Source organism: Chelmon rostratus, chromosome 2 (assembly GCF_017976325.1).
Source record: "Chelmon rostratus isolate fCheRos1 chromosome 2, fCheRos1.pri, whole genome shotgun sequence".
NCBI classification, from domain to species: domain Eukaryota; kingdom Metazoa; phylum Chordata; class Actinopteri; order Chaetodontiformes; family Chaetodontidae; genus Chelmon; species Chelmon rostratus.
Window position 1 is genome coordinate 29,481,658 of NC_055659.1, and position 24,856 is coordinate 29,506,513.

Below are 24,856 nucleotides of genomic sequence, written 5' to 3' on the forward strand. Positions count from 1 at the left end.
AAACGGAGTGTCAGTTTGATAACTGCAACACAACAACACACGATCACACAGAAAACACACTTTATTAAAACATGTTTACCACACATTTATTTCAATACAAAGAGAGACGGCTATCATGATTTTCATGTGAGTTGTCTTCCAGTAAACTCTTGCGTGTGTGCAGTATGTCTAGTGTTGCCTGTCACAATGCTATTATCAGTGCAATCACCCCGAGGTGCTAACATGACAGTGTACTCTCTGATACTGTGGGGACGTGTTTCTCCAGCCGGTGATGCCGCAGCATTCCTTACTCTGGTGGAACCTGCAAAGCAAGGCCACGGACAAACATATCAGCACGCACCATCTGCCACGATGATGTGCGCTTCATCAGACGAAATGAGATCCCACCTGTTTAAACGAAGCTCTTTGTCTATCTCCTCCAGAGTCTTCCCTTTGGTCTCCGGTAGCATGAAGAAGAAGAAAATTCCTGCTGCCACCGCGGTCATCCCATACAGAAGAAACATCCCCGACAGACCGATCGCATCTGTTGATTAAAAACGCAGGTCACTCTCTGAACTGTCTCTCTAAGTGAGGAAAAACATGCCAGGAAATATATCTGCTAAAATGATTTGATGGCCAGGAGAGTGCTTTTTAAGACCATTCAGATAGAAATAAGTAATATATTTCCTTACAAATAATCATGTCATAACTGAGTTATAACACAGACTTAACCATCAATCATCAATAACCATCAATGAAAGCACAGGTGTAATGAATCTGTGCTCCCTGTGGATGTTTCTGGTTCCAGGGATCTGCTATTACTGTTGCTGACTCTCGGTCTTACTGGAAATGTTGACGGAGCAGAACCATCATTAATAGTATTAGTTACACTTGTGTTTCTTACTGTGACTACTCAAAGTGTCCACTGTCAAAAGGCTGTATGAGAACTCACCAATAAAATTCAAGAAAGTGAATGTGACCAACAGGTTGGCAGCCCAGTTGAAGCAGTTGGTGAATGCGAATGCCCTTCCTCTAACAGCAGCTGGGAATATTTCACTCAGTAGGAGCCAAGTCACTGGTCAAAGACAAAAAAAAAGCCAAAACGTTAATTTCCCAGCGACCAGAAACGCTGAGAAAAGCTCTGTGTTGAAAAGTGTTATTTTAAAGACAACAAACAACACTGCATTGATTTAAATGAACAATTCAAAATAAAACTTGATATATCTATCTGAACTTAAAAAACACCCATTTTGAGTAAATATACAAACTTGGTCCAAATCCAGCAGAGTATGCACTGACAACAGCCATCATACACACGAGAATGATCCAGTTCACGACTGTGCCATGAAATTCAGAAGAAGACCCCAGAGGAGTGTCCAGTGGTGTCCGTCCTTCTTCATCAAGTCCGACCTCTTTACCTTGTGAGTTGTTAATGAGGAGTCTTTGGCTCTCATCAAAAGGCGGGTCTAAAACTGACCGATTGGCAGCGGTTAAACGAGGTAGATCTGTTCTGTTAACGTTGAAGGCCTCAGAATTACAAGGCCTCTTAGCGTTCATCACAGATTGTCCACTGAGGAGTCCGATGGTGATCAGACTCAGCGCCATGACGGAGCAGCCGCTGATGAGCAGAGGCCTCCTGCCCACCCTGTCCGAGAACACCGTGGAGGTCAGAGTGGCGAGCACTTTGACAAACCCCAAGCCCACGGACGCCAGCACCGCCGAGGCATTGCTCTGAAAGCCCACAGAGTGGAAGATGGTGGAGGCGTAGATGAGCACGTTTGGCTGGCCTGTGAACTGCTGAAAGAGCACCAGACCAAGACCAATGACGGTCCGGGTCCTCATGTTGTCTTCACTCTGGAAAAGGTACGTGATGCTGTACTGAACTTTCTTGTTTTCTGTGCTGAAGCTGCCTTTTGAATCGTCTGCTTCTTGGTTTTCGATGGAGCTCATGAGTTCTCCTTCAGTTTGAAAGCAAACCTTTTGGCTTAAAGATTCCTCAGTGTTGTATGGAAGAAACCAGATAGAGACCAGCTGAATCAAAGTCGGTACTATGGCTAATCCAAACATCCACTTCCACCCTCTTTTAGAATCAGACAGGATGTAGTTCATGGCATAAGCTCCCAGGATGCCCACAGTGATCCCAGCTTCATACAGTGTTACCAGGAGGCCCCGACGATCAGGGGTCACCATCTCAGACACAAAGATGCAGCAGGACATGGAGGATATACACATGGCAAAGCCCACTATGACCCTGCCCACCACCAGCGCAGAGTAGGAGCTGATGAGCAGCACCAGACTGCCAGTCAGGATCAGGACGTTGCTGAGGAGGATGGAGTTCCTGCGGCCCTGATGGTCGATCAAGCAGCCGCCCACGATGGACGCCAGCAGAGCTCCTATCAACAAAGAGCTGACCAGGCCCTCCTGCTGGACACATGAGAGCCTGAACTCTGCCTTGAGCTGCAGCAAAGCACCTGAGACGATGCCCAACTCATAGCCAAAGACCAGACCGCCCAGCATGGACACCACCGTGGCCAACAGGAGGGTGGAGCTACCTAGGATGAAGGAAACATACAGATGGTTTACCTTTTAAAAAGAGCACACTTAACAAAGAGTCATATGTTTACGCACCAATAAATTCTCAATGGTGAATTTATGCATTTTTATGTTAAAGTTAGAACTTCGTGGGGTTTTCATCAGACCCTCTTCATTAATACTTCGCTGTGAGAGTGTAAAATCCACCATCTGGGCCACAGCCAGGGCAGAATTGAAGATGCAGTACCTCTAATGGCCGACTAAAAAAATTCTGCAGCTCCATAAATATCGATTCAAAGACAGAAATCAAAAATAAAACGTCTTCTCAAGACATTTCTGGTCTAAATAGCACATTTGAGTCGCTATCATAGCTATGGATGATGCCACACATGCTTGTGCAGTGGTTGCTGCAGCATTTGTTCATTTCCACTTTTTCATTCTGTTTTGCCACATTAAAAAAAATGGTGACTAACTTGTAGTAACTACATTTTACAGTTTTCAAAAACACTAAAATAATGTAGATTAGATGTAAGTTAGCTTTCCACACCGTATAAAATGACAGCATTTATGCTTCGTATTGTGGACGATCCTTGAAATGAATAAAATACAGTCTGTTTGTTGCTGCAGTTTACACTACGTATCAAACTGTAGTTGGTTTTCACGTGGATTAGACACATTCGTCTCTGCACCTGCTCCTCACAGTGACCTGGGAGTCTTTCATGTGCTGCGTGTATTGACAGAAATGCAAATGAAAGCTGCTGAATCTCAGCGCTGATTAAAGATTGCCCTGTCTTTCATTCATATGTGGAAAAATGAAGCTTAGAACAGTTTCTTACTGACTGCAGCTACAATCATCTGTAAAACCACTTCATTGTCATTGCACATTTGATCGATTGATTTGAATAGTTTTATGATTTTTAATGCCTCTTGATGATCTAAATATACTTAGTACTAAACCATACAGCAGCTAAAGCAGTGACGTATGGGTATCTGCAGGTATCAGAGTAAAAAAAACTCTTTGCAGGGTAACACTGCTTTAACTGCTTTACAACGGACCATCAGTCATTTACACAGCTTACCCATTGCGTCTGTGTTGTTCCGATCACATTTCAGTCGGGCCGTGCGGGCGTGGATTCATTTTCTTAGAAGACATCCTCTGTGAAATATAAAACAGAACATCAGCTCCAGATCCTGCGGTGCTCTCCTGGTCTGGCACCCACTGGGAGTCTTGTGTCCTGCTCACAGAAAAGACGAGGAGCCTGTTGCAGCCCCGTCACCGTGACAACCGTCTTGTTGATTGCCATGATTTCATTAGCGTGTCCACTTGAGATGGGCTCAACAACACATGGCTGTGTAGCAATCAGTTAGCTTGTTTAGCCTAAAATATCCCATCTCCTGACAGGGACAGAGCAGTGGGGAACTTGGTGTGTGCCTCTGAAAACATAACAGCAGAGCTACAGCATCATCTCAACAGCTCACATCTCAAAAGAACTGCTCCACACAAACTGACTGGGAGAGGTGGAGAAGGTAAGACACACAGGGACAGTCCTCAGTGCTGTTTTCATGGTTCAGTATTGACTCAACTTATTAACCCACTCTGAATATTTACAAAGAAACAATATATGGAGGAGCACACAGACTCTCCCTTTAGTAGTCACTGTAGTGGTTCCTCTTAGTTCACAGCTCATTATAGTTCAGAATTCAGACCATTTAAACTCGAACAGAGAAACTTAACTGTATTTTATTGATCCTTGTGTCCCTACAGCAACTTTAAATTTAATTTTAAATGGATTTGATAACTTTTAAAGCTCCAATGACACTCCACTTTCACTAAGTTGGTAACACGGGGCTTCTGTTAAAAATGTGTAGTTTTGATGACATTATCAGGCTTTGACCTTGTAATTCTGAGTCCTTTGACTCCTGGCACGGCCACAAAAATTCTTATACAGCCATAGCACAGGTTGAGTAGTTCCCCTCATGAAGACCAAGCTGGACTCCATGAGTAAAATCTGGAGACCCCCCGAAGCCACAGAAGTGATCATGTCCTCAGTGTCAGGGCTTCTACAGTCTCTGACCCTCTGATCAGGGCAGAGAGGACAATTTTCTCTTTAACATGATGTAAAAATCTGCTTTTAGGCAGAGGTGGAGCCAGATGTTGTAAACAATCGGGGCTTAACCCAAAGCCAGGGGGGGTCCGGGGGCATGCTCACCCGGGGAGATTTCTTTCCCCGTTTACGGTTCAATATTATTGCACTATTTTTCAAGACATTTGAGACGACAGAATACCTAAAATCTGTAAGTCATCGTCAATATCTATATTTCTATCCCTGAAGTCTAAATTAATTACTTCTTATCTGACCGCTTTGCAAAAGAAAAACTGTTTTCCTGACTGGCTATCATCGTCTTTACAGATCCATGTAACTGCTCCTGGTGGCAACGGCAGCTCCGTTATCCACCGACCGTGCAGGATCGTCAGCCGCTGCTCGGCGGGACAGACGCATGCGGCGGCCGGTCCCCGGACGCTGTGACGGGCCCTGCGGTCGCTGTCTTCGACGCTGAACGCGTGAGAGCTCCGGGGAGCAGAAATGGACTCACCGTGAGCCGCAGAGGCGATTACACAGAGATGCTCCTGGAAAACTTCGGGCCCTGCAGGAAGTGGCTTCTACGTGGCAGCGGTGTCAAATTATAGAGGAGAAACTTCTTGCCGGAGTTTTGACGCCAGAGGTCGACAACCATCAGCAACCAAGGAGGGAGAGTCCCAGAGAGGCCCAGCACGGCGGGTCAGCTGGAGCTGGCTCTGGGCCCCGAGTGGCCCACTTCATTCACAGGTGATCATGTGACTGAACACCTTAAACCCAGCAGTCAGGACTGACCACAGCTGGAGTGGTGGAATTTAAATGAGTAAATTTACTTAAGTACTTAAGTACAGCTTTGAGGTTGGCCAACCTGTACTTCATTTGAATGTCAAATTTCCACTGCTGTATCCCTCTACTTCACTGCATGACCCATGTGTCTAGCAGCTTTAAAATAACTGAGTGCAGGACTTTTACTCCTAACAGATATAACATTGTGTACTTCTACTTCCACTGAGATAGAGATCGGAATACCTCTTCCACCACTGTATGACCTGTTTTGGCATATACAATACTGCATGGCCTTAACAGTGATAACAATAGACAACTCCAGGAGGCAGCTTTACTGTCATTTTTTTGTATAGTTTATTAGTCTCATCATTCATTGGTGTCACTCTCTGTGGTGACGGTCTCTGTTCTCTTGTTTCTGTGTGAGAGGTCAGAGGTCAGTGTCTCAGCTCCATAAGAGCAGCTGTGCAGCTGGAACCGCTCAATGCACCTCTAAAGAACATCTCAGGGCACTAGAGGTGGCTTCAGCTGGCATTTTCCATCATCACATCCTCCCTGTTCCGCCCTGAGAATGGCCAGATAAATAATAAATAAGGTCTAATAGGTCCAATAAATGCAGTAGAAGAATATGAAAACTAATGAAAAAAAAATCAGTGTGCTCGCATGTCAACATATTTTATTTTTGTTTCCTTTTATTTCTATTCTAATTTACATATTTACACATTTGTTCTATGTGTGTGTAGCATGAAGTGTTGTAAAATGTCAACAAATGAACCTTGTTTAATAGTGGCCCATGGACCAATCTGGCCCTCTGGCAGAAACGTTTGGCTTCAAACAGTTTAACAAAGCACATTTTATTCTTGAATAAATGATAAGAAATAAACAAACAACACAAAGAGAAGACATACGGGGCAGTTTCCTCTTTGCCTGTAAAACATTGGCTTGATCCCTGACAAACATCAAGACGCTTTATGGAATGAACATCTTTACTTTAACGCATAAGGATAGAATTAAAGATAGCTATATTAAGTAATAAATTAGTTACTTATATATAACCATCCTGTCTCCTAAAAGTAAAGGAAACATGAGGCATGCAATTAAAGAGTAAATGAAACAGCTTTATTTTATGGTGTTAAGGGAGCGTTAGTTTAAATTAACAAGTGTGTGTGTGTGTTGATTTGGGGATGATTAAGGTAAAACTAACTAGTAAAACTTGTTTTTTGGTTATGGCAGTGGTACTGTCCCTCTGCAGTTTACGTGTTTTGGCCGCTAGATGGCAGCCTGCAGAAACCGGAGCAGCAGCAGCGCAGAGGAAGCAGCAGCAGCGCAGAGGAAGCAGCAGCAGGAAGTAAACATGGCCCAGGAGAGCAGCATGGCGGTCCCGGCGTTCCTCAGTAAAGCAGAGTTATTAAAACAAGGAGCAGAAGCTCGCGTCTACCGGGCGGAGTTTCTTGGAAAGCCGACCATTGTGAAAGAAAGGTTCCCGAAACGCTACAGACACCCAGTGCTGGACGAAAAACTGACGCACCGCAGGACGGTACAGGAGGTTCGCTCCATACTGCGCTGCCGGAGAGCAGGCAAGTCTACCAGCCGCCCCCCAGCGGGTCTGGACCCCCAGGCTGGAGAGGGCTGAGTGGCCTTCATCAAGAACAGCACACTTATTAAATGATCGGGGTTCAGTGGAAGGAGCTTAACACAGCCTCGGCTAGTCACATTAGAGGCTGATGGGTTGACCAGTTCATTGTCAGGAGAGAGGGGAGGGCTCAGCCACGGAGCCCGGGTGGTGTCATAGCAAAGAGATACTTCAAGAGTACGAATTAGTGTTTTTTCTTTTGTTCTCTGACATCTCCATACATTACACTGTAGAACAGAATATTTTACAGTTTGCACTGATTCGTTTACTTTGAATGCTGTTACAGTACAGCGTGCACTCGGTGGAGTTTTTCACCATTGATTAATCTGTAAATTACTTTATGATTGAAATAAAATTATAATTTTCATTGTCATTTTATAACCGAGTCCTTTATCAAAATGGAATATTTGTGACCTGTTTGTTAAAGATCTTCATTGGGTGTCAGTGGTCTGCAGGTCAGTCATGAGATTTGTTGACAATAAGAAAACTAAAAGATAATCTCATGCTGATTCTTTATTATTAGATTCGTAGTTTTAATTAGTTGCTTTTGCATTTTAGAGCCCAGCATACCGTTCTTTGAATCAGACTCTTCCACTTCTCTTCTCCTCAGGCATATCTGCCCCAGTAGTGTATTTTGTGGACTACAGCTCTCACTGTATTTTCTTGGAGGAGATCGTGGGTTCCTCGACTGTGCGTGACCACATCGCATCCACTCAGCAGTCTGCTTCCCGTATGGAGCCAGAGCTGGAAGGGCTGGCTGAGAAGGTGGGCCAGATCCTGGCCAAAATGCACGATGAGGACGTCATCCATGGAGACCTGACCACCTCCAACATGCTGCTGAGATGCGGCCTGGAGAACGGGGAGTCTGACCTGGTCCTCATCGACTTTGGCCTGAGTTACATCTCTGCTCTGCCCGAAGATAAAGGGGTGGACTTATATGTGCTGGAGAAGGCCTTCCTCAGTACCCACCCCAACACAGAGGCGTTGTTTGAGAAGCTGCTGAAGAGCTACACAGTGTCGTCCAAGAAATCGTCAGCAGTCATTAAAAAGCTTGACGAAGTTCGATTGAGAGGGAGGAAGAGGTCGATGGTGGGATGAGGATCCTAGCTCTCTGGAAAAACAAATTATAAATGCAAAGCTGTTATTGTGCAAAAAAAGACTTGTTGTGTGAGAAGTAAAACATCCACAAATAAAAAAAGTTTTGTAATAAAATTGGAAGAAGTTTTTTCTTTTTATGTAAGTATGATACATTAAAAAAAGATCGTCTCTATGTTTACATCCACAAAAGGTCACAAACAAAGTCAAACTACTTGCTCGTCAGTGGGACACACATCAGCCTCCTCACATCCATTATTCCGGATATTGCAATGTGCCCAGTGCCCCACTTTACTACATTACATTACAATACATAAGACATTAGAGCAAGTCTGCATGGCTTTGGTGCTTTTCAGGTCAAAAGGTGTATAGAATAAAACCAGAATGAATTAACACAAATATGGAACAAAGGGTCTCTCTTGGACAGATGCTGGAGTATTTTAAGTTGTCCTCTAAATTACAGTTAACAGAACAGGCTTAAACATGTAAAAACAAGTTGTAGTTGGAATTTTGCACTTTGCTGCCTATAGCTTTATATTTAGCATACAGACGTGGTGGTGGTGGTGGTGGTGTCAATCTCAACATCTGATTTCACTGCAAGAAAACAAATAAGCATATTTCCCTGAGATATTCTGACTTTTGACTTGTAAACTATGTGTGGCCCTTTAAGAGCTTGTTATGGGATAGGTAGACATTTTTGTCATTCCTCCTGTTCATACAGAGATCATTTCTAGCAGTGGAAGTGATATGAGGCTTTATCAGCGGTAGAACATTTTTTAGAACAAAATTCCCTCTGTGTGCCAATATCCCTGCACTGCAGCTCAGCATGGAAGCACAAGTAGTTGCACAGTGTGTCACCTCTTACTCTGCTGCACACAGATTTATTTGGAATAATTTGTTCTAAGACTTGTGTACACTGACGAAATGCAAGGAAAACGTAGTTCAAGATAGATTTGCATAATATTTATGCAAAAATATTATGCAAATAGAAGTCAGCTTCCAGGCAGCCAGTCATTTTTGTCAGAGTTGTGTCACCTTTGCATGAAACTACAGAGCATCAAATCAGTCTATGTTTTGACTGCACTGATGCTCTAGGATAATACAAATTTAGCTAAATTAAAATCACACATAACGTTTGTTGTGATGTTTTTCTGCTCGCTGTATGTCCTTGCTAGTTTGGACTAACCAACATTTACTGTACACACCACAGTGCATGTCCGCGGGTTGAGTCCACTTGGTGGCGTCCCTGACTTGGAGTCCGCACAGACTGTCAGAGTGAGTTTTACAGCATGTGTACATCTGCAGGGCAGCATGCAGGAGGGGTCAGCCACAGGCCAAAGTCCAGGAGGAGGAGCAACAGAACAACACAGCTTCATTAACAAGTACTGAGCAGCCAGGTGAATGTTTACCTGCGGAGGCCGACTCCATGTGACCTTCAGTCCACAGAATCTGTCTGAACTTTGTGAACATGCTCAACTGAAACTGCTGCGTTTGCTTTCACCTCACCAAGTACTGACAAGGTGACATCTGAGTCTCAATGGAGCACCTGCATGATATGAAAATGATGGCTAATGTCATGGTTATTATTTTGCACTGTCAAGCTTTGTTTTTCACTGTTTCAATATCAAGTTTAAAGGAAAGCTCTGTCTGCTTTGTCTTCTGTACAGTTCATTGTCTTCTGTGTTTCCAGGCTCCTCGCCTGACACAACAAGGAAGCTGAGTGTCTTGGTGGGCACGATGACTCTCAGCTGCCTGTTGGATAAACTGACCAAACAGGTGGAGTGGAGCGCTCTCACCATTGAGCCGAACACAATGGACAAACGTGCAGAGAAGAGCATTGTGTACACTTTTGAGGATGGTGGAGGGCATGTGAACAGAGATGGCTCTGGTGGAGAAAATGTGATTGCTGGGGATGAAGGGCTGTACACCTGCAGAAGCATCCCACCTGTGCTCCACACAGAGACCACGTCACTGGAGGTGCTGATTATTCCTCGCTCTGTTTATACTCTAATCTGACTCACATTATCTGGATTTAGAAACTGGTTGAACATGTAGGCTACTACTATACTGTATACTATACACTGTCAGAGGTTTAGTGAAAATGTTTCCTGATCAGTGTAGAGAAAAATATAAATAGTCTTTCAGTGAAATATGTGGAACTATCAGACTCTTTAGCTGATAAATGTTCCATTACAGTGTGTCCACTGTTGAGGACGTGTCTCAAAAATCTCTGGTCCTCTTGGTTCTTTTAATGAAGCAATAGGAGAAGCTGTTGAGTCCCAAAAAATCAGTTTTATTCTAACATCAGTAGAATGTGCAAGGTTACAGAGCTCTGGGTCTCTACTTAACCTTTCCCTGATCCACAACAGAGTTGGGTCAAACTTAACCGGGAGAGGTAGAATTTCTGTTGATTATTCAGTCACACAATCCATCAGCAGAAAATATGAATAAGATCAACATATCAGGATCCAACTATCATTAATGTAAGCATATGCATGCAATCTAACTATTAGCAGAATATATGTGTGTAATCAAACTTATCAAAGTATAGGAATATGACCCAAATATCCGTCACCACCAAAGTTAGTCAGGTAGTTATTTAGGTAGTTAGGCATGGGTTTAATAACACAAAGAGCAGTACAGCAGCTGTTAGCTACACTGTGTGATGTGTGGGTGCATGTTGTAGAGTTCAGCGAGTAACACCCAACCAAAAAAAAACAAAAATATAAATACTGTTTTCTACTTCTCCCCCAGCTCGGCCCTCAGTCATGCTCCCAGAAAAGGCAGCAGAGACAGAAGGGGAGGAGAAGATGATGCAGCGTGACATCATAGGTTTCTATCCAGAGAAACTGACTGTCACATGGCACACCCAAAATGGCTCCCACACGGTCCACCCAAGAGCAAGCCACCTCTCCCGGGTCTGCACCCAAATGGGTGTTCATGGTCCAGATGGCACCTACAGCACTCAGTGGCATCACATTGCACCCCGCTGTGAAGGGTGGAGAGATACGCATCATCTGCCAGGTGGAGCACCACACCTACTGCCTATCTGTCGCAGTGATCATTCAAGGCAGGACTTCACTTTTTCTTTCTTCAAATCTGTGAACTGTGATCACTGATCAGCACACAGAGGTTGTCTATGGAAAGATCTTTCATTTCATTAATTGAGACATCAGTATGTTTCACAGAGAGAGTAAAAACATAGTGATATGATGGAGATTATAGTTTCCAGCTGCAACAGCCAGCTGTTTTCAGTAACAAAGCTCTAATAAACCATCTGTATAGTACCCCCCCAGCACCAAGAGCAGAGGGACAAAGTTAGCAACTAGCTGGTGAACACAGTGAAGCATTTAGCACCTAAAGACACTGCGAGTTTTCTGATAGTCAGTGGAAACAAAAGGACTATTAACTGAAACATTAATCATGTATTACATATTACACTATAAACGTTTTTGAAGTGCTTATAATTTTGTTTAAATGCAAATGAATGTGCATTTAAGAAAAAAATCCTATTGAATAGTTTTCAGTTCTTCAGTTAATTAACTGATTTGGATTAACCACTGAAAAACTCCATTGTGTCACTCTCCAGCCTCCAGAGAGTCAGCATGGAATCATGAGACAGTCGATCAAATCAAATATGTTTTTATTCTTCATCTTTACAGTATTTGCACAGTCACAACAGAGCTTTCAGTGTACAGCCTCGCAAAAGCCAAACTACCTTCTAACATTCACAGGCAACTCACAAAAAGTTCAAAACCAGATATCGTTTGATAATTTGTAGAATACATACTTCCTATATTAGCAGTGCTCAAAAGCTTTAAAGTGGAAAATGCATTTCTTCTTTGATTAAAATGTAGGTTTTAATGTATACTGTAATATATGTAATTACAGTATCTGTATCTGGTTTGTATCAATACTTTGAAATGTTTATATCTCTGTACTCCTGTTTGTACAATCTGATTATGAAGAACCAGCCAAACTGTTCTCTGTTCGATGAGAATTAGTTACTGTTCGAAAGAGTTTAGCACATGGAATCTCTATTATAAAAATTGAGTCAAAGCAAACATAAAAAACTATAAATCAGTCTGAACAGTTCAACAGAAACTGCAGAAGCGCCACAGAGAACCTGCTTAGAACATACTAGCTACAGCAAATCACTTTGGCTTACAAGGCATGGTTGGTCAGTGTTTGTGTCGTATAAATTCTATTCTCTTCTATTAACCATTCAGTTAGCACTCACATTTCTTACAAACCACAGCAATTAAGAAAGATGACATTCATCACAAGTAATCATCCGTAATCATAATAAATATTAAAGCTATTTCATACTGTTTGGAGTAATACAATGATGCACAGAAAATAAAGCAATCATCACCCATATCAGCTTTAAACAAATATTCTCTGTGTTAAGTGCAGTTGTGTCACTGTAAGGACTTATTTTACAACCTGAAACATCTCAAAGACACCTTCACATTGAATATCTTGGTCCACAAAAATTTGGCAGAAACATACAGCAAGCTGACTTTGAGTCATATTGAGGAATGTGTTTATCATCTACGTCATGTTACTCTCAATATATTCAAATATCAGAAACATGTGACAGAGTGATTAAGGCATTGGAAGGCATGTCAGCAAACTATCTGAGCTTATCACTGAATGACGTTCACAAACCGACCCTCATTATTAATACTGACATTTTGAGAACACTCATATTTTTAAGTGGTGTAAAAAATCAAGAGTTTGATTAAATCTGACTTGTTCTGTCACAGCAGGAATGAATTTAGATTGATAAGAGCTCATCCTTTCAAAACGCTGTGAGCAAAGTCTGATTAACAATTCACATATATTTACAGAAACAACAAATGGAATGTTTTTCTTCATGGTGTGTTTTTGTGCTTCCATAGAAAATATGTGATTGTCCAATTAACGAGCAGCTCCTACTGACTGGTATGAAACCACTACAGTAAACACAGCACCTGACGCAGCTGTTATGGCACCTCTAAACCCAAGCCAATTTTTTGTAAAAAAAACCCAAAAAAAACTAAAACCAGAAAATAAAACTGGAAATAATGAAACTAAACTCCAGCTGAAAGTATGAAATATGAGTCCACTCTTAAAGTAACATGCAGGCATGATGGTAGGAGTTCATGCAGAAACAGAAGAGGTTTGTGCAGCGCAAAGCAGAGTCAGCGATGGTGCTGATCAGCTAAAGTCTCGGTTGGTGAGGATCATGGGGGCCACCAGGGTCCAGATGTACAGGGCCAAACATACCCAGCTGGAGGTGATCTTCACCCACACTGCTGGCCACTTGCTGGTTATGGTGTAGTCTGCATCAGGGCTGTCAGGAACGGAACAAACAAAAGGTCTTGCAGTCATCAACATGTATCTACTTGTAATGTTTAAAGGTGGAATGCCATACAGCTTATTCTGCTACTGACTCTTGTTTGGTGGATTGGATCTGGGGGGTACCAGAAGCTCAAAACAAGAGTCAACAGTAACAGCAAAATAAGCTGTTTGGCATGGGCAGAGAAGATTTGGCAAACTGTTCATGGGCACAACCCACATCCTCAGCTCTGCAGTGTTGTGCGTGTTCTTAGGGGCAGCAGCAGTTTGTTATTTGTCAGTTTGTCAGTGAAACTGTGCTGGGAGGCGGGAGGACTGACCTGTACCAGTTGGTGAGGGTCATCATAATGTAGAGCGAGGCCAGGAAGAGCATGAAGTGGAAGAAGGAGTAGCTGTACTGGACCATGTCCCGCTCATTGTCCTCCACTCGCCTGGGTCCTGTAGACTCCTCTGACAGGTCCGTGCTGCTGCCGCCCTCAGCCAGGATGACCGAGTCTTTGGAGGCCATGGTCAGCTTGTTCACCTGGCTGGTGCTGGACGAACGAATGCTGAGGCGAAACACATCTAAATGTTTACTCTATGGCCATTTCCAAATACTACAAATTACTGTGTGTTTTTTAAACAATGGCTCTGAAGTAAAAAGCACAAAAACGTATGAGAAAACAAACTGAAAGAAAAGGCAGCTACTTTTCTCATAGTGCCAGGTAGTGAGTTACCTAAAATCTCTCTGATAAACTGAACTTTACTTGTGTGGCTGGCAGAACAGTGCAATTTTTGATCGTCACATGATCTTTCTCAGCAGATGGAGTTTGTCCAGTTGACATGAACAAGTGGATGCTTTTCAAATTCTTTCTGAGTACTTTAAGGAGTTGTCTTCCACATTGTAGGCTTAAAAGCTGAGTTGATTCTAGACCTTGGAAACAGCTATTGGCAGATGAAGATCATATGGTATGATTGAAAGCTCCAGGAGAGAAGCTACACTCACACTAATACGTTTTTGTTTTAAAATGCATAACTTTTGCAGAGTTTATGCCTGGTGTCCACACTGCTCTGGTGCTTTAGAACCCCTTAAAACAGACTTTTGGAAATGTTTCTGACCACATTTTAGTGTTTGTTCTATGATTGTACTTGTTTATCACAGTGAAGACTGCATGTGATGTGACAGTGCTGAGCAAAGCTCTGAAGTGCAGGTTCTGTAACATTGTTCCCATAGAGAGCCTATATTAAATAAATTATCTCAGTTGAACAGCTGGGTTCATTTTGCGAGAGGAGCAATTTCTTTCTCCCCTCTTTGAACCTGTGACTGAGTCACACTGACTGGGCGACAACAGGCTGTTAGCTGTGGGGAGACCAATCACTAATCAGATCAAAATTCTGATTGCAACTTAACCAGAACCAACACTCTCTAACATTATTTTCATGTGAACATTTCTAGACCTCAGAGTTCACAGGAAGTCTTTGAAAGACTACTCGAGAGGACTGACTATGGAATGGTTTACAACTAGTGGTCATATTGCTTCATATCTTGCCCAGGGGCAGTAATCCTACCTTGAGTAGAGGATGCAAAGGACAAATATAGCGAGCCCCACTATTGTTTGGGCGTCCCACCACTGCAGGTACGGGGATGTCAGGACAGGTTCCTCTGTGCCGATGATTATCACAGCTGTCTGGTTCTCCATTGCCAGAGGGGCCAGGGTGGGGGCTGTGATCTGCTGGATGATACTCAGTAGGCTGGGGTTACATGCTTGGTCTGACGGGAGGAGATAAACCAAAACACGATGTTTGAGTGCACAGCAGAGTAGAAATGGTGACAGAGACTGACCATAGAACACACGAGAGCTCAGACATGACCTTGACCTTTATATGCCTTCAATTCATGATCTTGGGAAAAAATGTTGGCAAGCACAGCACATGAGGTCCATGAAAGTACCTTTGAAATCATACTTAAACCATTTCAAATCAATAGTGGTGCTTTGTGCGTGGATAGATTCCTGCACATTCTATGCAGGAATCGATTCACGACAGCATGTTGCATTGCTGCAAGTGAATACACATTGTGTGTTTTAAAGACAACAACCAAAGCATAACTAACAAAAGCAGTAACTCATAGTCCCATGGCATGAAAAGGATGCTACCTCTTCAAAATAACTGCAACAATGCAGAGAAACAATGCCAAAGACCAAAAACTTGTTTCTTGTCTGGGGCTAATGGATGCCTGTTATTTCTGCAATTCATAACTGCATCCTTGTTATTACAGAATTATTTTAAGCAACCAGCCCACATTCTCACCAGGCTCATTGGTCATGGCAGACCAGGTCAGAAACATGGTGTACAGGGTGATGATGGAGGACTGCAGAAGACCTGAACGTGGCTGAGACTCCTGGGGACACACAGATAAAGTAGTCAGAAATCTATAAATTCATAACAAGAAATACAGACTGTAAGATGTGGTTGAAAGTAAATGAGTGGAGCTTGAGTTAAGATTATTTTCTCAAAGTCTGGAAATAAATTGTGATCTAATGTCCACTGCTTTAATGCTGCACAACTGTGAAAGAAAAGGGAAGGAAACAATTGCAATCCTGCCAGACAGGATTTTACAACACTGTAAGGTTTAACTCTCACTGTGATGATCACACAATAATCCATGGAGACATGTGATTGGCCATCGCAGCACCTTGCTAACATGTTGTAGCAAAAGTTGAGCCTGAACAACTTGCTGGATGACCCAGCACATTCTTTGCCTGAGCTAGGGCTTAAGATTCGGTCAAATTACAGCTCTGTTTAGTAAAACCTTCCCACGCTAGGCCTTAAAAAAAAGGTGATGTAACATTTCTGATGAATGATAAATAAATACTGATCAGAGTGATCACAAACTGTGAACAGTGTATGAGGGTGGCACTACGGTTTGCAGTCTGACTGTGTGATAACGCACTAAACTAACTAAACATGGGGAAGAAAAGAGCTACAATAATAACTTCTCCATTCCAAACAGAGAACATCAGCTCGGTCAAAGTTCAACAAAAGTGAACTGTGCCCTGCTCGTGACCTTGTTTCCACTTCCTGTATCTCAAAAGCAAGCTTTTCTCTCATTTTTGCATGACTTTCTGTCGTGTACCTGCACTTTACTCAGCACAGAGACAACAGAGGCCACCATGCAGAATAACATGTTGAAGCTGATGAAGAACTTGTTGATGAAGCATCCGTCAGGCTTGGTGTAGAAGAGGAAGAACAGGACGACAGCAATAAATGACAGCAAGTAGTTGAGGATGGTGACCCCCAACAAAGCTAAAAACAGAAGGTACAGAAAAGGTCAATATCTGATGCAAAAGTAGCCGAAGACATCGATAAAAAAAGACATCAGCATATTTTAAATTTAAAGTGTCCACAGATTTTAAAGATTTATTCAGCTGTGAGCAGTGCAAGGTAGTGTCCATCAACACCACAAACGACACCACATTCAAAAATCAATCAATTCCAGTCTGCATGTTGTCATTTTTACATTTTTATTTTATTTATGTCAAAGAGTGAGCACATTATGTCATATGCAGCATGTAACTGTGCCACAGCTCAAGCCACTGACCTGCATACCAGCCCCTGGGGTTGCCAGTCTCCATCTTGTCCACCCAGGACTCGTTCCAGGAGTGGGCGAAGTCCACCAGCAGCACCAGCTGGATCAGAATGAAAAAGAAAGCTCCACAGGAGCCCACGACAAACCATGCTGCGAAAACAGAGACATACAGCTCATTCAGTCTCACCAATCAACGGACTGATCGTCTGCCATCACAACTCGGTATTTTGGATGTCGTGATCTGAGTTACCAAAAATTTAAAATAGGTCTTACTGTAGGTAAAAGGCCCATCTGGAATGTAAAAGGCACCAACTGTCACTGCCACCAAGGCCGCAAACTTAAAGAACCAAAATCTGAAAACAAATTGTTAATGGTTGATTATACAGTGTGTACATTTTACAGTCGTATCAATACACCGGTCAAAGCATTTCTTCAAGTACAACAGTAAGAGGGTCATTTGATCATCATATGGCGTCATATGGCAACAACAGTAGAATCACATGCTGTAAGGTTTAATGCGTGACAATCAGTTTGAGCTGCTCAGCGATCAGCAGAGTAATGGTGTGGTTTCTGACCGGGGTAGAGCTCCACACATAAATGTGGGTTGGAGGGACACATTAGAAATTGTGGACAAAACCCACCCATAAGGTGATGTGTTGCCGGTGTTACTGCAGTGCTTACCCATTGTGGATGGCAGCACGGGGGTCTCTGCTGGTCTTGATGTTAATCATAAGAATGGAAAAAACCAGGAACCACATACTCATGCCAAAGCAGACTCGGTACACTGCCTTGTAGCCCACAAACACTTCACAATTGACATCAGCCTGCAGGCCGGGGATGGAGGCTCCGGCCCCGTCTTCACAGAAGCCTGGGATCTATGACAAATCACAGGAAGTCACATTGTAACTTTACGAAGCATCTATGTACAGGGTCACATGAGCAGGAGCTGAACTGATCACGAGATAATAGATTAATTCTGAAAGGACAGCTGAAAATTCATAACAGCAAAAAGAATGACTCCAAAGCTATGGAGCTTGTGACTTTCCTGGACAGCTTTGAACTCACCCAACATGCACATGAAGCCACTCATCAGCATGGTGGCATTCTGGGCTTAGTGATAACTACAGCGTTAAACATCGACAATGTTTCACTATTAGAATGACCTGTTTCTGACCATCACTGTGATTTCTGATGCCAACCTAATCTTAACAAAGACTTAAAGGACATTTTAGGTCCAAAAGAGATTGCTAGATGGCAAGACTGCACCAAAGTTCTGTAATATTATGAGATCATTAGAGTCACACTGCTTTGACTGCTCTTTAAATGACACGGTTAAACATTTCAACAATACCAAGTCATCTGCTGTAAATACTATTTACTGTTTAGAATATTACTCTCAACTCTTGACCAGCTACTCCGCACCGCCCCCACTGTCTCGGCATCAAACTGTGAAGATCTTCATCGTTCTTCAAACACAAAATAATCACAGTGAGAGCCAGCATGCTGCTGATGTGAACACAGATGACCTTAACAAACCCTGTTGGTTTGCTGGAGGTTTCCAGCAACAGCTGAAAGAAAATCAGGGATGCAGCCTTTGCCAATTATGCCCAACAGCTCTGGAACACACTACCTGTAAAGATCAGGGAAGACAGCTCACTGAATCTTTTTAAAAGACACTACAAACTTGTCTATGATTCCAGATACAGAGCTGAACCTTTTGGGCTTTGCCTCACACTGCTGCACTTCTTTCAAAATGTTCTATTTTCCCTGATTTTTATGAATTCTATGTGCTCTGTTTTTCACTTTATTTTACTACTGCTATTCAGTGGGGTTTATTTTCCATCTTCTCTTTTATAAAAGGCCGTGGTGTGTGTTTCTTAACCCCACTGCACCACAACACAGCTGTTTTGTCTGGGGCAGCTTTAGGCTGTGCCCAAAACAGATAATACCCACAGTGAGGTTAAACCCGTGGGAGGACATTCTTGGGGTCGGCTGAAATAGGATTATTTTGGTTAATCAAGCCCAGTGTTGAACCTGTTGCTGTTAGGAAGTTGGGATGTTTGTTTGCTTCAGCAACCTAATCTAAATGTTTTGATATAAGTCTGTAATGTACCTGAAATTATTATGTACTAAATCAATTAAAACATTGACAAACATCCAAGCAAAAGCAGTGATGGAAAGTACACTTAGTTGTTACTTAGTAGTTAGTTACTTGAGTATTTCCACTTTCTTTTACTTTACACGTCGCCTCCACAACAATTCAGAGGTAAATGTATTTTTTACTTCACTACATTTATTTGATAACTATAGTAACTAGTTACTTTGCAGATTCAGATTAATTATACAAAATATGAACAATAAATAAATGTTTTATTATAGGTTAAGATAAGATACTGATCCCCAAAAAAGATAATATCCATCATTGAAACAGGTCACAGTACACGATGAGTACTTTTAGTTTAGGTAGGTGAGTGAGCATGTGCTTTTGTCCTTTGCGTGACTTCAGTCAAAACAGAGCTGGTCCAAACACATGTCACCTTGCAATAATAATTAACTATGATGCCAAACCTAATAACTGCCAACCTGATAAAAAAAGATGCCATGTTATCCGTGTGGTCACACTTTGGTAAGTAAACAGTGTAAACATGATACAGACCAGAACAATATCATACTATCAGAGAGGAAACATGACCATCACCAACACAAGCAAGTCATACTGCATGACAAGTGCATGGCCAAAAAAAGAGGAACAACAGAAAACGCACACTTGAAAAGCACGTTTCAGATGCAGCAGTTTTCTAAAGTCAGCACACTGACTCAAACCCTACATCATCCTGCAGATGGGACGGGACAACAGCAGAAATCAGCAATGATGTTGACAATTGTTTGACTAAGTTTTAAAATGGCTAAAAAAACTAAAATTCCATCTTGTCAAATTTGAATATCAAAACCAGACATGTGAAGATGTCACCATGGTATGCTTTCTGATATTTTATTGATTTACTTTATTGCATGGTACACTCTGAACTGGACGCCAGCCAATCACACAGCTGGCACATTGTTGGGTCTCTGTAGACAAAGAGTTTGGTCTGTACCTGCTCTATATGGAAAGTGTCCTGAGACAACTTCGGTTGTGATTTGGCGCTGTATAAATAAAATGAATTGAATATGTTAAATACATGATACCTCTGTGTGTACAGTTACTGTAATTGCTTGGTCCACTCATACCCTTTTTAGCTGCTGATCTACACCCGGCGATAGCATGACACAGGCGACGATGGTCCCCAGTAGCAAGATGAAGGCATAAATGATCCTGGTCACCGTGGAGTTCCTGGTGCTTGGACAGCAGCTGCACATCAGACAGGTCGCGCTGCTGCACAGGCACGGCACCTGGCGACAAAGAAGATCACACATTTCTGCAACAAGCGGTAAAAGGAGGAACATCTAGAAGCCAGTGATAAGACACAACATCATCTCTCATTTGATAACTTGAACTAGTTCTGATGTCTTTCAGGTATTCCACTTCAACTGACACTTCAGCTCAGTGTCACACCTGCACTTCAAATGGCAATTCAAGTCCTTTCCATGTTCGAGCTTCCGCTGAAGCTTTAACTCCTTTCAGCACTTTAATTTCAAATCATACTTTAACTTTAACTCAGTGCTTACACTTCATTCTGTGTTTCCAATTCAACTGAAACATCAACTTCCTGTATCACGTCCATTTGACCTGCTAATTCAATGTCTTTCAGTGTTTGTAATTCGACTGACACTGCAACTGCAACTTCTGACTGTTTGAGCATTTCAAATGCAACAGTTCACCTGTGACCATCTGCACATTTGATTAAACTCTGTCTTGGTGGTCTTCTTTCTTTCTTAGAATACAATTAACCATTGTTATCATCCTGCTAACGATGATATGAGGAGTTAGAGAAATATCAGAGCATCAAAAACGTACCCAGGTTGTTCTGTTCGTCAGCAGGAGGCTGAGGCTAAAAGCTCCTGCTTCTAAACGTGATGATTCAGATTGGACATAATAAATTACATATAAATATAAATAAATCAACAATCAAGGCAATATCATCTGACAATTTTGTCCGTGTCTGAACTAAATGCATGAATGAATCTGCTATTTCACCTTTCTCCAATTAAACTCTTGAACTAATCTACCAACAGTACAGTAAGTCTGCAGACCTCGACCATAGAAAACAACAGCTATTTCAATGATTAGGGGAGTAAGATTCTCACAGGATGCAGAACAGACAACCTCATCAGTCAAGACTAGTCCTGCATGTCAAATGTAGGAGTCATGGTTATGAAAGAAATGATCAGCCTGGAGACGGGGAGGAAGTCATGTACAGTGAGTACATGGACAAGATATTCTGCCACTTCTTTTCTGCATTAAATATCTAAACTCTTAAAGCGTGCTTGTACAATCTTTATCTGAGTGTAAATTGAAAGAAATATCACATGCTGTGAAAAACGACAATAATGAAACAGGACCAGTAAACACATGAATGTTAGAGTACAATCTCTCAGTATGTAAGCGTGTTGATATTCTTTAAGTGCTGGACAACAGGGCCGTTGAGAAAAGGAGGCAATGACTGATTCACTGTCGGCTGGGAAAGGAGTAGGGCTGAAACGAAACATTTATCCGCAACAAATGAATGACATGATGGAGCTCTGCAGCAGAGGGTAAATGCACACTGGTTTCATCAGTAATATTTGTGGGTACAACAGTGAAATGGACAGTTTCAGTTGTGATTAATCAAGAAACACAATATGCTCAAAATCAATCAAGCTGTCCTCATCACATACATGTATGCAGCTTGGACTTCAACTTTCAACAAATTATTTCCAAACCATCAGTTCTGTCATTCTGTTATACTACCAATATTGTTTTACAATAAAACTATTTACATTGTGTTTGAATAGAGATTGTTTTTTAAGATAGAAATGTATCCATCTGTCCAACCATTACAGCAGCAATGGAGTAAATGAGCTACAGAAGAGCTTACCCACCCTTACTTCTAATGTCCTGACGAAGATATATTAGGCTTTGGATTACAGACAATGCTTAGTAGGATCAATTAATTGTTGGTATTAGTCTTTTCATGGAATTCATTTACAATAAGGAAATGTAGAATAACACCAGTCTTATCTTCAAAACCTGTCTTAGGTGTGCATTTTCTTTATTTCTTTGTGCTTGTTTGGACCCTGTTGTAAAGCTGCTTGCACCAGAGCGATTGTGTGTGTGTGGATGTGTGTGTGTGTGGGGGGGAGCATTCTTTTGCTAACAAAAACTACTGATTTGAACCTGTGTCAGACAGTGAGTCCCTTTAGAGAAGACTATTAATGGCTTACTATCAGTAAGTTTCACTTTTCAATGCAAATTTCGTTGACATGCTCAACGATAATAAAAGGATTCTTGATTCAGTGAAAACAGTTCACTGACCTACTCACACAGCCTGTGTATCTACACTGCTTTAGTCTCTGTCTCCTATACTGTCAACTGAGCCGAGTGAAGAGATAAGGAGGCCCGGAAGACTGTAAACAAGTTAATTCCCTGCCAGCCAGACAAGGTCGACTTAGTACAACCACAGACTAGGCCATGGTAATGTGTGCCAGATAACACGCACAACATGTGCTGCATCATGACCAAAAAGGCCACGCTCTGCCCTGATCTTAACCAAAAGAAACTCTGGAAATTTGTTTATTAGTGTAAAATTGACAGAAGTGTGGTCTTCATTTGGCTTGAGCACGGCAGGGGCTTTGACAGTCCTGCACTTTAAAGGACAGACAGGACAAAGACAGCGCTAAAACGATTCATTTATTTATTAATCACTTCATTTATTCAATTAAGAAAATGCCAAATATTAGCTGGTCACAGGTTTAGAAATGTGAAAATTTGGTTCTTTTCTCTCTTTCAAAATCCCCGTAAATTCAATATCTGCAATGATAAAACAATTGTGTGAGGCATTTGTGCTGTCTGGCATGTTAAGCCTTTCATCCTTATATAAGATGTCCTTGCAGTATTTGTCCTAATCCTGGATCCTCTTCCTGCTTTTACTGACAGTACATGTTGCTCCGCTCTTCTCTTGTCTTGTGTAATGACATGCTGTTCTCATCATCTGCAGCCATATGTTGACAACATTTCTATGCATGAGCATTGTGGTGGATGTGGCTCCACAACAAGGCAACAAGCAGAGTTAATCCAACTAATCACGAGTAAGCAGATGACCAAGTTTGTTATGATTAACCCTTTGCTTTGCTGTGGGCTTCGAGCTTCAAGCGTGTTCAAATATCTTATCCGACATGCTAACATTTAGAAGGTAGGCTACAGGTCACTGTAACACGGCCCGGATCTCATGTATGCTGTCACTACTGACAGTTAGCACGGTGGGCGATCAGCTGTCATTCTTCAAACTGTCAAACAAGTGACCAATAAACCCGAACCACGAGCTGTTTTCTTAGCCCAAACGCGAGAGAACAGGGACTTAAAGCAGCAGATATTTGAATGGAGTTTGGTGCGACGGATTCCTCAGATAGGAGAGCGTTATGTACAGCGTTGTGGAGCGATATTACCTGTTGCCGGCAGCCTCTTTTACATCTCCCGTCAGCTGAGAACAGCGTGGCTCTAAATAACACAGTTTGTACATAAAATATGAAAACTTACCCAGCTTGCGACAGAAAAGGCCCCCAGTACTGCCCCCATGGCGGTCCAGTTTCAGTGCGGTTACAGGAGCAGACAGTCCGTGAACCCGGGCTCTTCCTGCCGTTACGGCTCCTCTGTCCCTCCAGGACGGATTCAAACCGACCGGCTGGGTAAAGTGACACAGCTGAAGTGGCTTCAAGTGTGAATCCTGGGCAGTGCAGCTCTTTGTGAGGTACAGTTATGATTTCTTCCGCGCACTGCGTCTGCGTCACGCCGGCTGACGTCTTCACGACGTTGACCTTTGTCTACTGTACAAGACCCGACCGGTGCGCCTGTGGACCGAGCCATTCCGAGGCTAATCAATAAACTCCTGACGGCCACGACTATCAGAATCTATCTAATCATCTATCGATGATTATTTGGACAGTCCATTTAGTCTGTACTATGACTGATTGAATGACTTCAATCAATAGCTGATTCATTTCCCGTTAATGGCTTATTCTATTTTATCAGCTGGTAAATTCTAGAAGTTTTCTACAACTCTGATTCCAAAAAAGTCGGGACACTAAAACGTAATCAAAAACAGAATCCAATCCAAAGTAACTGTGTTTATCGACAGCAGTTTTACAAAGTGTTCCTGAGTCCATGTAGTATTCTCCTTTATATAATCATGAGTTCATCATGATCATGATACTATCACCTGTTACCGATCAGCCTGTTCACCAGTGGAATGATCCAAACAGGTTCCACATCTTTCCCAGTCTTTAGCTGGATCAAATTCAGAATAATGGATTTGCAAATGATCACATTCTGTTCCAACAATCACATGATGTAAAGCTGTGGGTAAGTCCCCTCTTGTTTATGTAAAGATTGCATGTAAGGTCTCATATAAATTCAAGCTCAGTTTAAAAAAAAAACTCAAAAAATATGTACTGTATGTAGGCTGTACGTTAGATTTTTCAGGCTTTAATGTAAAACCATTACTGTTGTACTTAATGTACTGTATGTGTTTATCCTATACATATTTTAATTAATTTCACTATTTGCACATTATTTTATGGCATTTGTTTTTCTGTATTTGTTTTGTATTGTCAGTGATGTTGTGGCACATTGTGCAGTCTCACTTTACTGATATGAGTGTATAGAGTAAAGAGATCTTTCGAGAGTCTTTTTCTTTTAAGAAATACTCTTTT

General features: G+C 42.1%; 3 protein-coding genes across 4 annotated transcripts; 1 reads left to right on the plus strand and 2 right to left on the minus strand.

Moving 5' to 3' along the window:
- Nucleotides 1-61: 61 nt before the first annotated feature.
- Nucleotides 62-5,209, minus strand: slc2a10 (solute carrier family 2 member 10). Of its 2 annotated transcripts, none has more exons than XM_041953356.1 (6): nt 5,107-5,209; nt 3,591-3,667; nt 1,248-2,527; nt 932-1,054; nt 388-523; nt 62-301 (listed from the first exon to the last, which is right to left on the minus strand). In XM_041953356.1, exons 3-6 carry the CDS (start codon nt 2,494-2,496, stop codon nt 205-207), a joined length of 1,605 nt encoding a protein of 534 aa, XP_041809290.1. In that variant the 5' UTR covers nt 2,497-2,527; nt 3,591-3,667; nt 5,107-5,209; the 3' UTR covers nt 62-204. The 2 variants fall into 2 exon arrangements, with proteins under 2 accessions (XP_041809290.1, XP_041809282.1); XM_041953348.1 differs by having other exon boundaries at nt 1,248-2,531.
- On the plus strand, nt 4,698-8,222 carry tp53rk (TP53 regulating kinase). Its single transcript, XM_041953369.1, has 4 exons — nt 4,698-4,806; nt 4,923-5,339; nt 6,606-6,949; nt 7,616-8,222. The coding sequence occupies exons 3-4, from the start codon at nt 6,646-6,648 to the stop codon at nt 8,101-8,103; spliced, it is 792 nt and encodes a 263-aa protein (XP_041809303.1). The 5' UTR covers nt 4,698-4,806; nt 4,923-5,339; nt 6,606-6,645; the 3' UTR covers nt 8,104-8,222.
- Nucleotides 8,223-11,738: 3,516 nt separating this feature from the next.
- si:ch73-267c23.10 (serine incorporator 1) lies at nt 11,739-23,921 on the minus strand. The gene is made up of 10 exons (XM_041948692.1): nt 23,685-23,921; nt 20,240-20,401; nt 17,693-17,886; nt 17,285-17,364; nt 17,024-17,161; nt 16,559-16,728; nt 15,733-15,823; nt 14,992-15,193; nt 13,764-13,991; nt 11,739-13,438 (listed from the first exon to the last, which is right to left on the minus strand). The coding sequence occupies exons 1-10, from the start codon at nt 23,721-23,723 to the stop codon at nt 13,303-13,305; spliced, it is 1,440 nt and encodes a 479-aa protein (XP_041804626.1). The 5' UTR covers nt 23,724-23,921; the 3' UTR covers nt 11,739-13,302.
- Nucleotides 23,922-24,856: the final 935 nt, after the last annotated feature.